We start from the raw sequence: 22,519 nt of genomic DNA, 5'->3' as shown, positions 1-22,519 counted from the left end.
TGAGAAAGAAGGGATAGAAAGGATAGGGGTGCGTATGGGAGTCGCCAGAAGAAATCTGATAGGTAATGATGTCATCCTGTAGTTTACAGGCAGTTTGCTGACCCAGGACTGACCACTTCCTTTGACCCATCAAACACTGTGATTTTCCGTGGGCCAGCCTGGTGATCACATGACCCAGTAACATTAATTAACCTTATGGATGCAGCTGTGCTAAGGTCTAGTCGGAATAGTGATGATCAGTGTGCATTATATGGGCATGATTGGTGCTTCTTTACCAGGCTGTGATGCCATATTTCCATTCTGATAATCTATATGAATACAGTAGTACAAATTATAAGATGAGAACCTTTTCCCTACTTGTATTGGTTTTATGTTCATTTTGTATCAGTATATTTAAAGGCAGAATATGTGAAAGTTTTTTGTTATATCATGGCATAATATTGTAAGATAATGAAGGAATTTGTCATATCCACACAAGATGTTCATTTACAGGAGAAGTCAGAAAATACAGGAAGATATAAAAATTGTTGTAAACTGAAATAATTTTCTGGTTATCCTACTCCTAACATATTAGGCGGGTAGATAAAAAGTATATCTGCATGTGCTTTAAAGCACAATTTTTATAATTTTATACCCAAATAAATATGGAGAATAGATTCAGACAATATATAACATGAATGTAGTCTCTGCTTAAAGGAATATTCCTGCCTCAGTTAAATAAACAGGGATTAATCATGGGACCTAAAAGAAAATAAACAAAAGTAATCCACATGATGTGAAAGGTGTTTATATTACTGGCACTGTTCACGGCTCCCAAATGCACCGTCCTCCTCTGCCCACTACTTCATTTTCTCTCTGCTCCTTCCTCCTACACACCCTATTAATACTACATTTGCCAGCAGTCTTCTCTGCTTTACTTTCATTATGATTTCAGAGGGGGGGTGACTTGACAAGCTATGATAGAGAGGGGGTTGGCTTGGTTAAACAATATTAGAAAGGGGACATGACTTGTTGGAATGACATGAAAAAGGGGCATGGCTAACAAGGCGAGGATGCTGAAAGCCAGGACAAAGTGTCACATGATCTCTGTCTCAGTTTGGGAGGGATGGCAGTTTTTTGTTCACTGCTTGTATATTCCAACACGGAAATAAGCCCAGTAAAGGTAAAAAGTGTATATTAAAGGGGTACTCCGGCTGTCACACCCCCTCCCATAGGCTTGCACTGAGGGGGCGTAGCGTGATGTCACACAGGGCGGGGCCGTGACGTCACAATGCTCCGGCCCCTGTGATCGCCAGTAATCAGACCCGGAGAAAACATGCTCAGGGGACTGATTGTAACCGGGGTTCTGCATGCAAGATCACGGGGGTCCCCAGTGGCGGGACCCCCGCGATCAGGCATTTTATCCCCTATCCTTTGGATAGGGGATAAGATGTCTTAGCACCGGAGTACCCTTTAATAAACAGTTGGTCTGGCCATTAGGAGACAAGATAAGCTTTGCTATCCAAAATACCCCATAAAAAGTTATACAATTTTTTGAAATGCTTGTTTTATGCTTGTTGTCCAGAGCTGGAACCTAGGGGAAATCTTTTCTATTCAACCTACTGTATATGACCTAATAAAGTACATGGACTGTTGAGACTTTTTGCATTTAGTAACAAATTGTACAACAATTGTATAAATGTGAAGGCCTTGACAGATGTGACATTACTCATAAAGTATGTCTTACCTTTTCTTTAGAAATATGCTGTTCTTCAGTGCATTGGGCTGGCACCTCAATATTGTGGGCCTCTTTCTGTGTTTTCTCTTCTTCTGGCATGGTCTGTAATTCAGGTTCGTCCTTGGAAGACTGTTCCTGTTCACACTGGTTCTCTGTCTCGATATTTGCTGTATTTTGTATTTGTATGTTCTCTTCTACTGCAGGCAGGGATTGATCCTCTTCTTTAGGCACTGGTGACTTGCTCTCATTCAGTTCATTGACCTTACTGACTGTGGACTCGTTTTTGTTATTATTCTTGGGGTCAGATGTGCTCTGTCTCTTTGTAGGACTCTTAACAGGCTTCAAACGTATTGTTCTTTTGCTCTCTTTTTCTGGAGTTTCACTTTTTCCTGGGTGTTTGTCTCCATTAAGTCCATTCATGAAGACATTGTTTGTGCTTGCCATTTCTTCTCCCACTGTGAGAATGTTTTCATCCTTAAACACAAACTGTTGAACCAGTGAATTGTTCAGTTTTCCAGGTGACTAAGGAAATAATAAAAAAAATATATAGTAATATGAAAGGGTACATTCCCATATTCCCATCTCAGGCATATATGGAATATTCAAATGATATGCAAAACATGTTTAATTAACACCTATGTCTAGAATTCTAGAACAAAATTTTTCTATAAGTGCAATTCCTATTCGCAGCTACAGTAAACATTTGGTGAAGAAATCTACAGGGTATAAAACTGAAGCGTTAAGTTTTTCTCCCTGCACTGTGAACATTTGCCTAGTGTGATCAATAACAGAAAAGAACACCTGTTTGTGTGTTATTAGTTTAGTTTGTAAATAATTGTGACTTTATAAGAACTGCATTTTGAAACAATTAAATTGGTATATTAAGTAGCAAGTCATCATGAAAACTGCTTCTAAAATGTGAGAATTATGGTAAATAGAATCCAACTTACCCATCTATCTCACTCCTCGTTCTGCAAATATGATTGGCTTAGAAGTGCAGATGAAAAATATGCTTTCTTCTGCTTACTGTAAACTGTCTATTCATTTCAGCATGTCTTTTCAGCTCAGAACGTTAATAGATTTATTTTTCAGATGGAGAAGTCCAACACAGATTTAGAAAGGAATATGAATGTTTACTCATGGATTTTTGACATGGGTTTGCAATTTAAAGGGAACCAATCATCAGATTTTACCCTATATAACGCTTGGTAAAGCGTTATATAGGGTAAAATCTTTATTTTCCCCATTACCGGGGATGCTCCTGCCCCCAGGGATGGTGAAGATATGAAGTTATAAACTAGTCACCGCCGCCGCCGTAAGTAGTCACCTGGGCGGGGAGCTCTTCTCATCTACTCTCGTTCTTCGGCCGGGAGCGACGCCCCCTCTGCTTGATTGATGGACAGCGTCTTCGCTTTGCTCCGTCTGTTCAGTGAGCGGAACAATGACGCTGCCCATTAATCAAGCGGAGGAGGCGTCGCTCCCGGCCGAAGAACGAGAGTAGATGAGAAGAGCTCCCCGCCCAGGTGACTACTTACGGCGGCGGCGGTGACTAGTTTATAACTTCATATCTTCACCATCCCTGGGGGCAGGAGCATCCTCCGGGGATGGCGAGGACAACAATTTTACCCTATATAACGCTTTGCCAAGCATTATATAGGGTAAAATCTGATGATTGGTTCCCTTTAAATAGGCAGATTCAGCCTCCATGTAAATCAATAGTTTAAGGTCAGATCTTGCAACAATATTGCGGTGCACGTTTTTATACGACAAATAAGCCAATTGTAACAGTTTACAAGAAGAAACCCAAACAACCTCCCAAACTGTATTTTCAACCTGATAAAATGGACGTCCATTGCTTCACAAACCTCTACAGATTACTGTGTGTTTATTATAATTTTTCTCCATTTCTCTCCACATGTAACTTTTTGTTGTCCTGACTGATGTTAGGATTCGGCTAGCTGGATGTGGATCCTCTGTGTCAGCGAGGGATTGGCGTGGACCGTGTCGGTGGACCGGTTCTAGGGTTGCTACTGGTTTTCACCAGAGCCCGCCGCAAAGCGGGATGGTCTTGCTGCGGCGGTAGCAACCAGGTCGTATCCACCGGCAACGGCTCAACCTCGCTGACTGCTGAGAAGGCGTGGAACAGAAGGACTAGGCAGAGGCAAGGTCAGACGTAGCAGAAGGTCGGGGCAGGCGGCAAGGTTCATAGTCAATGAGGATAGCAGGAGATCTGGAACACAGGCTTTGGACAACACTAAACGCTTTCACTGGCACAAGGCAACAAGATCCGGCAAGGAAGTGCAGGGGAAGTGAGGTAATATGGACAGGGAGCAGGTGGAAGCTAATTAGGCTGATTGGGCCAGGCACCAATCATTGGTGCACTGGCCCTTTAAATCTCAGAGAGCCGGCGCGCACGCGCGCCCTAAGGAGCGGAGCCGCGCGTGCCAGGACGTGACAGCCGGGAACCGGGACAGGTGAGTGACTTGGGATGCGATTCGCGAGCGGGCACGTCCCGCAATGCGAATCGCATCCCCGCCGGCAATGTCAGTGCAGTGCTCCCGGTCAGCGGGTCTGACCGGGGCGCTGCAGAGAGAGGAACGCCGCGAGCGCTCCGGGAAGGAGCAGGGGCCCGGAGCGCTCGGCGTAACAACTGATATTTGCATTTTACTTGTTTAAACCCAATTGGATTGCAATGTGCCACTTTATATTGGGGCTCCACAATTTTCCTGAGACGTGTGCCAAACTAATAAATCATGTGGGGGAAAAAAACTGTTGGTGGAAGTCCAAATCATAAGAGAAAACCTACAAAAATAGTAAACCTAGGCCTCTGTGTGAACATATCCTATCAGTATGCAGCAATCGGCAACACTTCCATAAATGGTTGCTGCATGCATGATTTTCAAAATATTTAAAGTAAAAAAAGCACAGGATAGAAATACCTTTTAAGGATATGGCTCATGTTGACCTTCGCTGGGACCGACCCACAATGATGCAGGGTCAGCTCGTAATCCCGCACCAAAGCAGGGGAGCGGGCCCTGAGTCCTTAACAGGTTGAAGGAAAACTGTCAGCCTGTTTACCCATACTAAATGCAATACACTGGGTTATAGTGTGGGTGAACAGGAGTCCAAGGAGGGGTCATTTACGTAAATATGTCCAGTAGGTCCTGAGATATGTCCCCCAGAAGAGGCTCTGCTGAATTCTGTAAATCGCACACAAGGGGCGATTGTCTTTGACTCCACATCCTAGTGAAGTGGAGTCACAGACAATGCATATGTGAAGTGAGCCAGCGAAGTCCCGCCCCCCGTGCATGATTCACTGAATTCAGCAGAGGATCTTCTGGGGGACATATCTCAGGACCTACTGGACATATTTACGTAAATGACCCCTCCTTGGACTCCTGTTCACCCACATTATAACCCAGTGTATTGGGTTTAGGGTGGGTGAACAGACTGACAGTTTTCCTTTAACACATTCAGAGAACCATGACTATGTATTTATAGTTTGTGACAGGCAGCTGAGAAAATAGCCACTGCATCTGAACAAACCTGTTCTTGGAGAAGATCTTCTTGCAACCCTTGAGAAATGCAGTAAGGTTCTGTTTACACTGGCATGATGCCTTTTATAAAAGATCCATAATGGTTATGAAATATGTCTTTTGATCCTTTTTGTAATGGATTATATTGAATCAGTGGTGGGAGACCCATAGCAAAAGTCAAAACAGCCCACTATTATGGTGTCTTATTTTGTCCCAAGGCACAAAGGTCTGGTTTTTATTTCACTTTTCTCTCCATGATCCATTGGGTAAATTCCCCACCCATTAATTTGTTGACAATGCAGATAGCTAGAGAGATGAATTCTGCACAAGTTTTACCAATAGAACAAGTAATTAGACTAACTGGGGCTGGGCTTCCTCTCTCCAAGACTCCATAGCAGCCACATGGTCTGCCACTATGGTACAGACACCCTTTTATTGTATATATTTAGTTTACTTTTCTAATAGGAAAGCACAACTGACTAGTTTAAGTAACTATAAACTGTGCGTGTCATGACATCCCTGTGTAATTAAAAAAAAAAGTCCTAAATGAGTATACAGTATGAACTCTACCTCTATGTCTTCCCATCTACTCCGTAAAACATCTACAATCTGGATATTTAAAAAAAAATTGGGAGAAATACAGCATATGACATCTAATGGCCATACATATCCAGCTACTGTAAGTTGTTTCCAAATAGATGTTTTTGATGTTGGGAACACCACTGAGTGTGTCTTAAAGGACAGGTGGTGCCTGTAGATTTCCATAGCTAAAGGCAGCTGCTGTCTCAGAACTCATATTTCTTCTCCATTCATAGCTTCCCCCTAGGATCTCATGATCCTGATATTATGATCACAACATAACGTATAATTCCTAATTCTCCAAAAATCAAGTTACATTTTTTTAATTAATTTTCCCAAACCTAATGAATTATGTTCTGTATCTTAAGTAACTCTTCCCTAATTTGAAGAAGGACCTTTCTTTAGTGTTAATATGACCCTGGATACAAATTAAAGATAATAAGCAATTAACGCTAAAGTCATTTGTTAATTATCAGTGGAGCTATGAATTTCGCAGTCTTAAATATGACAGCAACTAATTCTTAACCAACAGCAGACCGCCCATAGACTTTAAACATCCAGGCGGTCCACAATTATCTTTGTAAGGAGATTCCATAACATCATTGCAAGGTCTACACTGGAATAGGGATTGTGCCACTGCAGGAAAGTTGCAGCAGATGTCAGGGAGAGACGGGCCCTCGAGGGGGAAGGCTGGCACAGTTTCTGCTTTCTGTCTTGTCGATCATTTGATCACTTGGGTAGCTGCAGGAGCTGCTGAGTCTTGGTCAACCCAGATAAGCTCATCAGTAATCATGGGTGGTGTTCGCTGCAGGGAGGCACAATATGTAAAGAAGTGGTTAAACTGATGCTCACGATCATAAGTGTATGTTGGAATCAAAATTATTATAAGCAATATATAGAAATAATATAATGCGTAAAAGGGTTGTCCAAGGTTAAAGGGGTACTATGCCCCTAGGCATCGTATCCCCTATCCAAAGGACATGGATGGAGAGGGTGTGGTGTGATGTCAAGAGAGGGTGTTATGTGATGTCACAAGGGGTGTGGCGTGACATCACGAGGGGGTGTGGGGTCAGTCACCCGCCACGGTAACCCAGAGTTCTAAACATACAGTTTAGAATGTCGCATGCTGCACGTAGATCCTCCTGCGCCTCATCTCATTTCTCTACATGTGTCGGAATACCCTTTTCAGCGGCGGGACCCCCGCAATCAGACATCTTATCCCTTATCCTTTGAATAGAGGATAAGATGTCTGGGGATGGAGTACCCCTTTAAAAGAAAAAACACAACTCCATAAGCATGAATCATGTCTGGTACTGCAGAGCATAACCAATGAAGTGGCTCAGGCTAAGCTGTAATTGAAGACAGAGTCCATGGATAAGCATGGTTCTGTTTTTGGAATAAATCAGACCGTGTTTCTTAATAATGGACATCCCCTGAAACAATAAAAGTTACAATAATATTCAACTTTTATCAACCCATCACACAAACAGAACAACAACCTTAACATTTCTTACCTTTAAATTATCCGGTGGCTGATCTTGTTTCACCTATAAGTAATCATTGAAATTATTATCATTAAAATGCCTATATCATCATAGAATATAATAAAATTCTGAGGAAATATGGACAATGACAATAAGCTAAACATAACTATGAATATATTGTGTTTTTTTCCATCTCTTGTTATCTTTATTTTCCTTCATTTAGTCATTTCTTTATGTAGTTCAGCTTTCATCTTCAATATCATAGTGTTGAGTTGGACAGTACTAGCAAAGTTCCATAAATGATGTGTAATAATATACATTTCATAGGTTTTGTACTTACTGGCTTCTCCTTCACCTCTTTTACTTTTTGCTTTGCTTCTTTTTCAGTTTCCCGAACAAGCTGTTTGATGAATCCACCAGGAATGACTGAAAATAGAGGTGGAGGAGATGTGGGTGCTGGCCCCTTGTCTTCCTCCTTGATCTATATGGGTTCAAAAAAAAAGTATAAAAGCATTGCTTGAGGTAATGTCTTCTTACAAAATAACCTTCTGATGGTTTGCTCAACTACCCGGTGAATACAGCATGCAATGAGCAGTGATATCAATGTAGGTAAGTGGGTAACCGTGCAATATCATTATAAATAGCTAAGGCATGATAATAAGCGTTAAACTGGACAAAAAAGTCATCAGAACTCACCAGGTATATTTGAGATCTGTTGAAATTCTAATGTGTATAGGGTTAGGCTGACAGCCCCCCAATGGTAGAGGTCCAGTGAAATAAGGATGTTACAGGTGACCTGCTGGCAGAGTTGTGCGCCAGTTGAGTCTTAGAGCCACATTACATTGGGTGATTATCATCCTGTTCAGCCAATGATTGCCCTGTGTAATAGGCCTAGCAATGATCGTGGGATTTTGACAGGTTTGTGTAGCCGCACATTGCTGTGTAATAGGGAATGTGCAGTCAACAAATGATTGAAGTTGTAGGGCCACATGAATGATACTGTGATTGTTTGTGCGGGCCCTAGATGTCCAATACCAGGCTGCGTAATAGGCTGAAAACTATCTAGGTAATATAAGATCAGACTCATATCGGGCAAGAGTCGGACCGTTCTCCCTTTTTTCTTAACCTCTCCACAAAGAAATAAACATGCATGCGTATAGAGGGGTAAGAAGAGAAAGCTACTGGCCAAAACAAGCCAACAGATATGTCATGTCTATGGTTGGATATAGTCAATTGTCTTGTAATAACATGATTTTTAAAGACCATTTAGCTAATTTGATAATGTATACAATTTATATAGCATTCTAGCAAGAACACTAAATGGATCATTCTGAATAACTGTCACTTTTTGGTGAGCCCTACACGGTAAGATATTTATTCTTCATTCAATAGAAAAAATTTCAAACAATTAAGTGTATTGATCACTGGCAAAAAAGAACTGTGAGGACATCTCACTGTGTATGGGCAGACATAGAAATAACGCTAATACGTTTCTAAACCTTAATTAGGGACCCTGCTAGATTCCACTGCACACTGCACTTTATGGAATTTCAGTGACAAAGCTTTCTGCAGCTGAAATAAATCCGCCAAAATAATTAACATGTTCATTTTTTTTGGGGATGGAAAGAATTGCCGGCTGCGGGGACCAGCAATGTCTAGTTTATTTATCTTATCTGAATGATAAGCTTATCTAGATTAGTCAAATAGGACTGTTTTTGCGATCTCTGCCCAGATTCTGTAGAGTGAATAGACCCTTGCAGTGATTAATCATGACTCGTTATTTATACTGTATCCGAATTATTAGTTTGGACTAATGGAAATGTTACTTAATTCTAGGTGGGTTATAGAAGGGAAATAAATATGTTATAGTGTCAATATAGGGTCAAAATGTAAACAGGTGCTCATACTACAAAGAATTCTAATAGTACTGCCTTATTATATACAGAAAATGACCATAACATGCACATGCAGACTAAGGGTATTGGTTATTGTGCTAGAGGATTGAGACTTTCCTTTTGTTCCCACAGTGCAAGGCGTGAGGAGATAGCCATGCTGTTACAGTGTCTGAAGGTGGCTTGTTGCTTCAGGAGTGAGGAGTCAGGGCAAGTGAAACATTAGGCTTCAATGAACACTGGACAAACACGATGGGGTGATATGGAGGGAATGAAGAGAAGAGAAAGGATCAGTTAGTCAACATGAATAATAGCAATTCATTATTATATGAATAATCATACAAGAAAATTCCAGCTGAGAACAAATATATGGAAAATACACAATTTCCACCTTTTATAGCAAAAGTTATCATAAACAATATTTTTACATTGTCTTCTATACTACCTATAGAGGGTTGGCTCATTACAGAACAGGTTTATATAGAGAGATTGGATACATAGAATTACTTTGCTATGACTAAGGCTTTATCTAAGCAAAGGAAAAGAAGTCAGAACTTAATCTATCCGTTGCGCAGGCAGTCGTCCAGACTGCCAGTCCGGATGTAATACAAAAGACAGAAAAAGGCCACAGCATCAATCTCGAGACTTCGGTATCTTGTGCAAAAAAAGCTTTAACTCCTTAAGGACCCATGAGGTACCGGTACATCATGAGTCCGCTCCCGATCTATAACGCGGGGCCACGGCGTGGCCCCGCGTCGTAGCGGGTCGGGCCCAGCCTCTAACAACAGTCGGGACCCGTGGCTAATGGCGCGCGGCATTGATTGCGGTGCCGCGCACTATTAACCCTTTAGACGCGGCGTTCAAAGTTGAACGCCGCGTCTAAAGTGAAAGTGAAAGCATGCCGGTTAGCTCAGGGAGCTGTTCGGGATAGCCGCTGCGAAATCGCGGCATCCCGAACAGCTTACAGGACAGCTGGAGGATCCCTACCTGGCTCCTCGCTGTCCAATCGGCGAATGACTGCTCAGTGCCTGAGATCCAGGCATGAGCAGTCAAGCGGCAGAATCTTTGATCACTGGTTTCCTATAAGAAACCAGTGATCAATGTGAAAGATCAGTGTGTGCAGTGTTATAGGTCCCTATGGGAGCTATAACACTGAAAAAAAAAAAAGTGAAAAAAAGTGAATAAAGATCATTTAACCCCTTACCTATTAAAAGTTTGAATCACCCCCCTTTTCCCATAAAAAAAACACAGTGTAAATAAAAATAAAAATAAACATATATGGTATCGCCACATGCGGAAATGTCCAAATTATAAAAATATATCGTTAATTAAACCGCACGGTCAATGGTGTACGCGCAAAAAAAAATCAAAAGTCCAAAATAGTGCATTTTTGGTCACTTTTTATATCATGGAAAAATGAATAAAACGTGATCAATAAGTCCTATCAATGCAAAAATGGTACCGCTAAAAACTTCAGATCACGGTGCAAAAAAATGAGCCCCATACCGCCCCATACGCAGAAAAATAAAAAAGTTATAGGATAGGGGTCAGAAGATGACAATTTTAAATGTATTAATTTTCCTGCATGTAGTTATGATTTTTTCCAGAAGTACGACAAAATGAAACCTAAATAAGTAGGATATAATTTTAATCGTATGGACCTACAGAATAAATATAAGGTGTCATTTTTACCGAAAAATGTACTACGTAGAAATGGAAGCCCCCAAAATTTTCAAAACAGCGTTTTTTTTTCTTTCAATTTTGTCTCACAATGATTTTTTTCCCATTTCGCCGTAGATTTTTGGGCAAAATGACTGATGTCATTACAAAGTAGAATTGGTGACGCAAAAAATAAGCCATCATATGGATTTTTTGGTGCAAAATTGAAAGAGTTATGATTTTTTAAAGGCAAGGAGAAAAAACGAAAATGCAAAAACGGAAAAACCGGTCCTTAAGGGGTTAAAATGCACTGGTTCCCAAGATAAACAAGCAATATTTCAGCTATATGTTAGCCTTTATCAAGCATGCTTAATAAAGGCTAACATATAGCCGAAACGTTGCTTGTTTATCTTGGGAACCAGTACATTTTACAACTCTAGAATCTCCAGATTGGTGCTGTGACCTTTTTCTTTCTTAAAGCTTTATCTAAAATGTTCAGCACCTTCTAAGACCTTCTGTTATCACTAGATGGATGCAGATTGCTTAGCATGAATCCAGATTCCTGGATATTTTTCTAAACAACATTCGGAGTGCTGAGTGCCTGCTGTGTTTTGAAGCAATCTGACATTTCTACCTGAATGCATTTTTTGTCAATGCATGTACATTAAAGTTTAAGTTGGGTGGATACTACGCGATCAGTGTCAAAATGAAGATAACATGATGCTGAGCCAGATCATACATGTAGCTACTGTAACAGATTTCACTTTGGGGTTGGCTCTGGGATCGTCCTTGACATACCCACAGGACACATTTCTACTTTATTCAGCAGGCAAACAACAGTTCTTTATGCAGTCTGGCTCCTCGCCAGCTTTATTAGATAGGTTGTAATATAAATAAAAACAAAACACAGGAACAAACAAAATCCTAGACTACACAACCCAGCATGCCCTGACTGGTAAGCTAGTCTCCAGCAGTATAAAACACAAGCTGTGTGTGCCAAGACTCCTTGTCTGTCCACTTTACTGTTGGGTCACTCACAGCACCAGGCTGTGTGCTCCTCACAAGGACCGCTGCCTCCTCCCACAGCCACCTTGTTTTCTTCTGGGGAGTGCCCAGACCTTTCTGTTTCCTTTCCTTGCAGACCTCCCACAGTTCTGCAATTAGGCACCTGATGAGAATCTCTGCTAGCTCACCTAGGCTAAAGGTCTTGGAAAAACACCCTTTCATTGCCCTAAAACCTGCCTCAATGCCACACTTCAAACAGTTATTGTATAACAGAAAAATATGGTTTCATTGATGCAGTCTTCTGCTGTTCAGTCAGTTTGGACATGTTTGTATGTCAGGTAAATATCTACAGAGATTTTAGTTTATAAGTTATACAAGCTAACAAGTAGGCATAATAGCCCAGAGTTTTCAACCTGTATGAGCGAAAAAGGGATTTCCCTAGAGCATCCAATCACAGCTCAAGTTTCACTTTACCAGCGGTGATTGATTGATGTGGAAAAATCACCCCACTTTTTCTCTCACACATTTTGATAAATCTGGGCCTATGGTCCCAATTTTTCAATTTGCACAAGACAAAAAATGTATTTTCCATAGCAACCAATCACAGTGCAGCTTTCAGTTGTCAATTTTTGTAAAATGAAAACTGAGCTGTAATTGGTTGCTATGGGAAAATCAGACACGTTTGATAAATCTGGGCCAATCCATCTAAAGAAACAAACTTTTTTTTACACAGCAGGAATGCAAAGGTTGCAATAGTACCTGGGACCTGGTATATAAGAGGTCCATTAAGCCACATTCAAGGATAACATCACTGTACATAGTATATATGACACGTGACAGTTGGGGAGGCCACCTTTTAGGTTTTTGTACAAAATGTTCATCCCCCAGGACAAGAAGGCTATGTGCACACAATGTTTTTGAGCCATATTTTGTGCCTCATGAAAGATCCTTTTTTCCAGCAAAAAAAAAAAAAAATCTTAAACATCTAAAACTTAAAGGGGATATCCACCGTAAGGTGATTTTAGTACGTACCTGGCAGACAGTAATAGACATGCTTAGGAAGGATCTGCACTTGTCTTGGGGCTAAATGGCTATGTCATGAGATTACCATAACACTGTGGCTAGCTTTTTGTGAACTGCTATTACCTGTTTGAGTTTTCTTCTTTTGCCTACAAATCCCATAATTCCATTTTCCTCCCTCCCACACATCAGCCACCCAACCCATTGAAACATAAATGAGCTGCATCCATTAAAAAGACCTGTGTTTTTCAATCAGGTTGCCTACAGCTGTTGCATTAGTTGCAGATTGATCTCTCTCCCACCAAGCGATCGCTTCCCCCATTGAAGCAGACAGGCTCCCTGTCATCAGCTGATTAGTGAGTCAGATCTTGGCCGCATTGCAACCTAATAAATATTGGGGTGAAAATCACAGAATAATTATGAGAAAACTGTCACACAGAGGTACAGACACTATATTATGAACTACACTAACTTTACAGCCCCTGTAGCATAGTCATATAAAAAAAATCATTGAATACCCCTTTAAATGATTTTTGAACAGTATTATATAGCCATTTTTCCGAACATATTATAGGATGTTTTTCGGGGGCCTAGGAAAAGCTAGTCAATTTGGTCCATATTATGGGCCCTTTATGTCCTTAAAAACTAACCTAAATACGGTCCATAACCATGAGGACTTTACATTTTATTCTCTGTGAACAAAGGGCAGCTTTCCAATTTGGTTTAAGAGAATCCATAGGGAAAAATGTAGGCCTTTTTCACTTGCTTTTTGTGAAACACAGCTCATATTGCTGTGTGGGGACATAGCCCTATGGTTAAAAAAGTATGGATTATAAAGTGATCATAATGTATAGAACAAAAGTATACAAATATTAGAAAGCAAATGCAAGCATCTGTAAAATGGTTGAGGGGACACCAGGGGGAACCTTGAGGAGCCCCCAAAACAAAATTCAAAATGAGTCCCATTTCTGGTGCTTGGTCGATGGCTACACATGCCCATTCCAGGACAATAAATGCTTAAAACATACAATAGAGATATAGAAAAAATTTGAAAAACATAGAATTGTAATACTTTATTAAATCTGCATAAAAAATCCAAACACATTAAAATCCAGGAAAAGTCATTTACATGCATGGTGGTTTGCATAATGCAGTAAAGTTGTATGTACACACTGAAGCTGTGTAAGGCAGTGTAACATTTAGATATGTCAATACTTAGATATACAAGCAAAAGAAAAACTGCAGCTACCACGTGAAAGTGGCTAAAAGACTAGTAAACATTGCACACAGTAGATCACATCACCCAATACGTGTTTTATGTGGCCATGTTTGTCTCTCCTCACTTTTTCTAGTGGTCAAGGTTTAACCCCTTAACGACCAAAGATGTAAATGTACGTCCTGGTGCGGTGGTACTTCGCGCACCAGGATGCAAATTTACATCCTGCACATGACCTTGAGCATCAGAGCGATGCTCAGGTCATGTGTGGCAGGTCCCGGCTGCTGATAGCAGCCAGAGACCTGCCGGTAATGGCCGACATCCATGATCGCGCGGATGTCTGTCATTCCCCTCAGATGCCGTGATCAATACAGATCATGGCATCTGCGGCAGCGCGGCTACATTTAATGCTGATCTGATGGTCCGCGGCTTGACCGTGGGGATCAGATCAGCTAACATGGCGGACGGAGGTCCCCTCCTCTGCCTCCGCTGCCTTCCCGACTTCTTCTGCTCTGGTCTGAGATCGAGCAGACCAGGGCAGAAGATAGCTGATAATACTGATCAGTGCTATGTCTTATGCATAGCACTGAACAGTATTAGCAGTCAACTGATTGCTATAAATAGTCCCCTATAGAGACTATTAAAGTGTAGAAAAAGAAGTTAAAAAAAGTTTTAAAAAAATGTGAAAAATCCCCTCCCCCAATAAAAATGTAAAATGTCCCTTTTTCCCATTTTACCCCCAAAAAGTGTAAAAAAAAATAATTAATAAACGTATTTGCTATCGCCGCGTGTGTAAATGTCCGAACTATTAAAATATAATGTTAATGATCCCGTACAGTGAAAGGCATGAATGTAAAATAAATTTTTTAAAAAAGTCCAAAATTGCTGCTTTTTTTTGTCACATTTTATTTAAAAAAAATTCATAAAAGAATTTATAAAAGTTTTATATACACAAATATGGTATCAATAAAAAGTACAGATCACTGCACAAAAAATGAGCCCTCATACCACCACTTATATGGAAAATTTAAATTTTAAACATACTAATTTGGTAAAAAAAAGTTAGCGATTTTTTTTCAGTGCAACAATAATAGAAAAATATGTTATCATGGGTATCATTTTAATCATATTGACCCACAAAATAAAGAACACATGTATTTTTTGACCATACATTGTACGGCGTGAAAATAAAACCTTCCAAAATTAGCTAAACTGCGGTTTTCTTTTTAATTTCCCCACACAAATAGTATTTTCTTTTTGGGTTGCTCCATTCATTTTCTGGTAAAAGGAGTGATGTCATTACAAAGGACAACTGGTCACGCAAAAAACAAGCCCCCATACTAGTCTGTGGATGTAAATATAAAAGAGTTACGATTTTTAGAAGGTGAGGAGGACAAAACGAAAATGCAAGAATAAAATTGGCCTGGTCCTTAAAGCGCAACTGTCCTGAACTCCGGGCTACATAACCTACACACAGCCTTTGTACTATGTGCAGATGGTGTGTACAGCACCATTTTTACTTTATTTCTACCGGCTTTTATCACCACAAAAAATGCCTTTGATCGCAGCCACACACAGGCGCGTGGCGCGAGGTATGCTATGCCCCTCGTCCACCACGCCCACCTCCCCATAGGTCAGCGCTGGGACAGTTGCGCTTCAAAGGGATTCTCCGGTGGAAAACTGTTTGTTTTTTTTTGTTTGTTTATCAACTGGTGCCTGAAAGTTAAACAGATTCATAAATTACTTCTGTAAAAAAAAAACTTAATCCTTCCAGTACTTATTAGCTGCTGAATACTACAGTAAATAATTTTATTTTTGAAACACAGAGCTCTCTGCTGAATCACCAGTTGATTAAGAAAAAAAAAATTCCACTGGAGTAACCCTTTAAGGTCAAAATGCGCTTGGTAGGGGTTAAACAAAACGTGTGGCATGTCCCTAGGACACGTCAAAATATGTTTTTACAGGTACACATTAAGAGGAACCAAAAGTGTTATTGTATTTGTTGTGGGGACCAAATTCCCAACTGGCTAGTTCTTTCAGTTTTGTAATCTGTTAAATTTTACTAATCCACTCTTCCAGATGCAGGGGGGGGGGGTCCTGATGGATGCCAGTGAAGTGGGACCAACAGGTTTGCTGTTTTAAAAAGAATAGAAAAAGAATTACTCTTTGCAGGACCAAACTAAGGAGTTAGGGCCCACAACGACTATTCTTGGGCTTTAAAGTCATGTTAATAGAATAGATCATATTAATATGAGAGGTACAGCTAAATAGAAATGGTACAATTCAGGGCAGTGGAGCCATATATATGAAACTGTGACCAACATCTAAGCAACATCTCTAACTAGTGCCCATGTCAATAATGTTTAGTTTAGTTTTGGGTTTTATATCAAATGAGTTTGAATCTTAACATAGCTGAAATATCCATGTGAGCCAGTGGAGATATGAGAAATTGTAAAAGGGGGAAATGTCTTCCACAATTATTTTTTCCTCTTTTAAGTAGAAGGTTTTTGTTAATCCATGATAGTAGACTTTTGAGAAGTTTAGGAAGGAGAAGACCATTTTCAAACCAGCTGGCCTATTTTATCTCAAATTGTATTTTGTCTCAAATAGAGGTAAACTGTAGTGTCCATAAAGGGGTTATCCAGGAATAGAAAATCAGTGCTAATTTCTTAAGGGATAAGGTTAGGGATGTCGAAAAACTAAGGGATGGTAAGGGATGTCGAAAAACGAATGCAGTGGCTCCCCATCAGAAACAGGTAGAAATAATTACTCTCTTTTACAGCACTAGTCTAAATAAAATAGGAGGGCACCATACGAGTGCAAGTCAAAACATTCCATGTAGAACTAACAAAGTCTGTATAGTAATACCCAAAAATGATATCAATATTGTACCTTATTTTTCAAAAATGGCAACAGAAGAAAGAACATAAGATTAGTGACATTCATACAACAATGGTCCAATAAGTTGAATCCCCTTACATCTTTACCACTTCCAAAATCTTCCACCGATGGCCTGGGTCTAGGTGCCAAAAAGCATCATAACATCATGTAAGTGTCAGGACTTGTGTAGAGGGTACCAAATAAGAAACGACTTGGAAGTAAAATTTCTGGGTTTGCCCCTGCATAAGGTCAATACAGTAGATGCATTTTATACTTGATGCTAATGCATTTTTTATAATCATTTAATCAGATAAACATTATATTATTTAAAAGGTAAATAAGGCTTTGTTCACATTGCCATCATGGTTTCCATGATAACCAATTAAATCTGTTGGGTCCCCTTGTGGTGTCTGTCATTTTGACAAAAAGAGTTTGTGACAGTAGAGTGAACACAGTCGAACATTTTAGGACCAACTTTACAATGAAGTAAGTCTAAGGATTATAGATGTGCTGTATGTGACACTACTGGAGTACACAGTGGTGAGGAACAGAGCTATCTTTGAGGTCTTGGCATGATCTTCTTTAATCCTGCCTGACACTAGATCCTGCACTCCTTACAATGAAGTCTGCCAAAAACTTGCCTCATTTAATCATTAGTTAAAGGCTTCCAGTTTTACTCATAATGTATTCTCTATATTTAGGGATTGAATTCACCTTAGGTATCTCTAGACCCAGAAGCCAAAGTCCTCAGCCAGTAAGACCTGTCCAGTGGAAAACAACTTCACCCACACTTGTAAAATAAGCTTGTTGCAGAGTTTAATGATACAGGGTACACCTGTTGTTCCTTCCATCTCCTTATAGTTACACATTGAAAACTTATACTGATGATAATGGGATCTTACCATATATAATTACTTAAAAATGTTCCTGATATATAGTACTACTGATATGACATGATAGCTTTTATTCTCCAACTCACCAATTGGCCTTTTTCCTAAGTACAGTATGTAAAACGAGAGGCAACCATGTTTGTAAGGTTATCTTATAAAGGGAGGTAACACTAACTGAAGAACAAACCCTGAACAAGTATCTACGACAAACGGCGCCTGTGCGATTTTGGACACTTAGTCACTCATTCACAAGTTTCCTCTTTTATTGTGATTTAGTTAATGCTTGGTGTAGTTTTCACCCTAATTTCTCTATGACTCTACATACTCACATTGGTCACAAATTTGTTCTACTCTAAGACTTCAATACTCTCTTCCATTTGGTCTGACCCTGAAACAGTGTCCAAGTCTGATTGTGTTCTGACACATTCCAATGGGAATTTAGAAATATTTAGCTCTAAATCAGGGAATTATCAAGTAGGTAAATGCTGACCATTATCCCTTCTTCAGGGTCCTGTACGGTACAAGCAATGTCTTAAAAAACATAAAATGGAGCTGCCCCCACCTGGAGCAGCTATCCCTGGCACAGGTAAAGATTAGTACAGAACCAGACAGCCAGTCAGCACATGCACAGGAATGCAGGGGTCTTACGATTGGTCAGTCTTCCAGCCATTGACATGTTTCGCAGATCTGGACTGTCTATAGCATTGAATGTTGAATATGATTTCATGTTACAATGGTCCAGAAAAGACCATTGTATGTTGAAACTATTGTATGTTGAAGCCATTGTAAGTTGAGGGATCACTGTACTTTATAATGATTTAGTTACCTTTGATATCCAACCTACAGGGTGTTTCATTGACCTGCATAAATTTCATATGCCTCATTCACCTTTTTACCTTTGGCACTGCACTAGTTTAAGAAAAGCAACCCCAAAATAATGGCACCCAGTAGGCAGCCCTTTCCATGGTATACCAAGATAAGTGTCTTTAGTCCTTATGTTTTCGTGATGTTTGTTACTAGTATTGTACTATATTTTAGATTTTTTATAGACAAATTTCCTATTGTCATCATCTAAACAAAAAAGCATTCCTCTTGTCTTTATAAAAATTGGTAATTTGTTTTTAGCCTTTTGACTGCACTCATCATATTGTACAACCCCCATCCCTGAAGGTGATCTTTTGGTTTTTCCAGCATGCCAAATGCAACAGATGGCCTAATGGCATGATCATCTATAATTATTGAGACTACTGTATTGTGAAACTTTTTACTTTTAGAACAATTCAAAAATAACAATTATTTTATTACTGAAACAAACGTATTCAGGGAATTGGGAGGGGCTATTCAGGCCCTTGTCATTGCAAATTTGGGAAAAATAAATAATACAATTCTAACAACTATATAAAGGTATTGTAACACTCACAGTTCAGTAGACAGGAACACTTGTGGTAGTGGTTCCGCTGGACCTGTGTGGCAGATAACACGGACTGTACCAGGGAGCGGAGTCTAAGGTGACACTGGTTTTCACCAGAGCCCGCCGCAAAGCGGGATGGTCTTGCTCCGGCAGGCGGCACCCTGGTCGCTACCCCTGGCACGGCTCGACCACACAGGCGGCTGGGGTAAAACGAGGCACAGGTAGGATATGGCAACTCATGGTCAGGATAGCAGAAGGTCAGGGCAGGTGGCACAAATGCGTAGTCAGGGACATAGCAGAAGGTCAGTAGGCAGGCAGCAAAGGAGAAAGGTCAGGTCACAGAACTAAGGGTCAGAAACACGGCAAGGCAACTCTCAGGAACGCTTTCTCTCAGGCAACAATGATCCAGCAGGGAAGTGTGGGAGGTTGTGGAACTTATAACTGAGCCACAGGTGTTCACTTAATTATTGGGCGTACTGGCCCTTTAAATCTCTGAGCTCCGGCACGCGTGTGCCCTAGTGGAAGGGGACACGATCACCGGAGCAGAGAGGCAGGGGAGGAGGCAGAAGGAGCAGTAGGTGAGTGACGGCTAGGATTCGCATGCGGGTGCGTCCCGTGATGCGAATCCCAGCCCCGCCGGCAGCAGGGGTTAACGGGGCCATGTGCTCATGGCCAGCGTGTGCAGCCAGAGCACGGAACATAACAGTACCCCCCCCCCCCCTTGGTCTCTCCCTCCTTTTACGGTTCAGAAAACTATTGAGAAAAGCACGGTCCAGAATATTCTCCTCTGGCTCCTCAGGACCGAAACCCTCCCGGTCCACCAGAAAAAATTGTTTACCTCTCACAGTTTTTTTGGCAAGAATCTCCTTAACCTTGTAGATATCAGAAGAGCCGGAGACTGGCGTGGGGACAAGATTCTTTTGAGAAAACCGGTTTATGACAAGAGGCTTGAGGACAGAGATGTGGAAGGAAGTGGGAAAATGCAGCGTAGCAGGCAGACGGAGTTTGTAAGAGACTGGATTAATTTTTTGCAAAACCTGGAAGGGACCAAGGTAGCGAGGACCAAGCTTGTAGCAGGGAACCTTGAAGCAAATGTATTTGGATGAAAGCCAAACCATGTCACCAGGAGATAAGAAAGGAGGAGGGCTTCTGCTCTTATCAGCCTGCACCATGCAAGAAGAAGCTTGAGATAATGACTGTTGACTTTGTTTCCAGATGGCAGAGAAGTCTCGGACAAGCTCATCAACAGCAGGCACACCAGAGGAAACTGAGAGTGGAAGAGAAGAACGGAGATGGAGTCTGTGGACAACAAAAAGGGGTGACGATTTTGTGGACTCGTAATCCTTATGATTATATGAGAATTCAGCCCAAGGGAGAAGGTCGACCCAATCGTCTTGGCGAGCTGAAACAAAATGACGAAGATAAGGCTCAAGAATTTGACTAACCCTCTCCACCTGTCCGTTGAACTGAGGGTGGTAGGCAGAGGAGAAGTCCAAATTGATGTCAAGACGGGTACAAAGAGCTCACCAGAACTTAGAAACAAACTGCACTCCACGATCCGAAACGATATGCTGTGGAAGACCATGAAGACGAAAGATATGTAGCAAGAAGTACTTTGCCAGCTGTGGGGCAGATGGAAGACCAGGTAGAGGGATAAAATAAGCCATCTTGGAAAACCGATCCACCACGACCCAAATGATGGTGTTATTACGAGATGGTGGCAGATCGGTGATAAAATCCATAACGATGTGCGCCCAAGGAGTCTCCGTAATGGTTAAAGGCTGTAAGAGTCTAGCAGGTCTCTGCCGAGGAGTTTCGTCACGGGCACAAGTATCAAAATCAGAAACATCACGTTCAAGGTGCAGCCACCAGTAGTGCCGAGAGATTAGAAGTAGAGTCTTATGTACTCCAGGATGACCATCTGTCAAGGAAGAAGGACCCCAATTCAGTATCTTGCATCTCAATTTGGCAGGCACAAAGGAATTTCCAGGAGGAACTTGCTGAAATACAGCATTAGCGGCAGAAATCAAGCGATCAGGAGGAATAATATGCCTCGGCGTGGAGTCCAAACCTATGACGTCAGAGGACCTGGAGAGAGCATTAGCCCTAATGTGCTTGTCAGCTGGACAGAAGTGAATGAAGAAGTTGAACCTAGAAAAGAAAAAAGACCACCTTGCCTGTCGGGTGTTCAAACGCTGAGTGGACTGTAGGTACAGAAGATTCTTATGGTCGGAGTAGATGCTGACCGAATGAGATGATCCTTCCAATAAATATCAACATTCCTCCAAAGCAAGCTTAATGGCGAGGAGTTCACAATCTCCAATGGAGTAATTCCTCTCAGCAGGAGAGAAGGTCTTGGAAAAGAACCCACAAGTTACAGTCTTGCCCTTGGCATTTTTCTGGGTAAGGATGGCTCCGGCTCCAACAGATGAGGCATCAACCTCCAAAGCAAAGGGCCCCTCTGGATTAGGTCTCAAAAGCACGGGAGCAGAGGTAAATGCAGACTTTAAACGAGAGAAGGCCCGTTCGGCCTCATGAGACCAAGACTTAGGATTAGAGCCCTTTTTTGTGAGAGCCACAATCGGAGCAACCAAGAAAGAGAAATGTGGGATAAATTGACGATAATAGTTAACAAATCCCAGAAAGCTATGAACAGAAGGACAAAGGACAAGGCCAATCCAATACCGCAGACAATTTATCTGGATCCATCTGCCGGCCTTGATGAGAGACAATGTAGCCAAGAAACGGATGACTTGTTTTCTCGAATAGGCATTTCTCCAGTTTAGCATAGAGATGATTCTTCCGAAGGCGCTGAAGAACGAGACGAACATGATCAAGATGTCATCTAAGTATACGACAACACAGGTGTAGAGAAGTTCTCGGAAAATATCATTGACAAATTCTTGGAAAACAGCTGGAGCATTGCAGAGACCAAAAGGCATTACGAGATACTCAAAATGTCCATCACAAGTATTGAAGGTCATTTTCCATTCATCTCCCTCGCAAATCCAACATGGAGAAGACCCGGGCTCCTCGGAGGTGGTCAAAAAGTTCAGAGATCAGAGGAAGTGGATAACGATTTTTGACTATGATTTTGTAAAGACCCCTGTAGTCAATACAAGGGCAGAGTGAGCCATCCTTCTTTCCTACAAAGAAGAAACCTGCTCAGGTAGGAGAAGAGGACTTATGGATAAATCCCTTTTGGAGGTTCTCCTGGATATACTCTGCCA

At 41.2% G+C, this 22,519-nt stretch overlaps 1 protein-coding gene across 1 annotated transcript in view; it reads right to left on the bottom strand.

Annotated features, from left to right (window-relative positions):
* MYO18B (myosin XVIIIB) overlaps positions 1-21,031 on the bottom strand; it is a 602,318-nt gene extending 581,287 nt beyond the window's left edge. Inside the window, exons 1-5 of the mRNA XM_056518071.1 lie at positions 20,904-21,031; positions 20,405-20,588; positions 7,657-7,797; positions 7,347-7,379; positions 1,727-2,239 (exon numbers count right to left, since the gene is read on the bottom strand). Of these exons, the coding sequence (XP_056374046.1) occupies positions 1,727-2,239; positions 7,347-7,379; positions 7,657-7,797; positions 20,405-20,588; positions 20,904-21,031 (999 nt within the window). The remainder of the gene's footprint in view (positions 1-1,726; positions 2,240-7,346; positions 7,380-7,656; positions 7,798-20,404; positions 20,589-20,903) is intronic.
* Positions 21,032-22,519: the final 1,488 nt, after the last annotated feature.

Source organism: Hyla sarda, chromosome 1, assembly GCF_029499605.1.
Source record: "Hyla sarda isolate aHylSar1 chromosome 1, aHylSar1.hap1, whole genome shotgun sequence".
Lineage (NCBI taxonomy): Eukaryota > Metazoa > Chordata > Amphibia > Anura > Hylidae > Hyla > Hyla sarda.
Note: the sequence above shows the minus strand (reverse complement) of the source record. Positions and strands in the feature narration are given on the sequence as shown.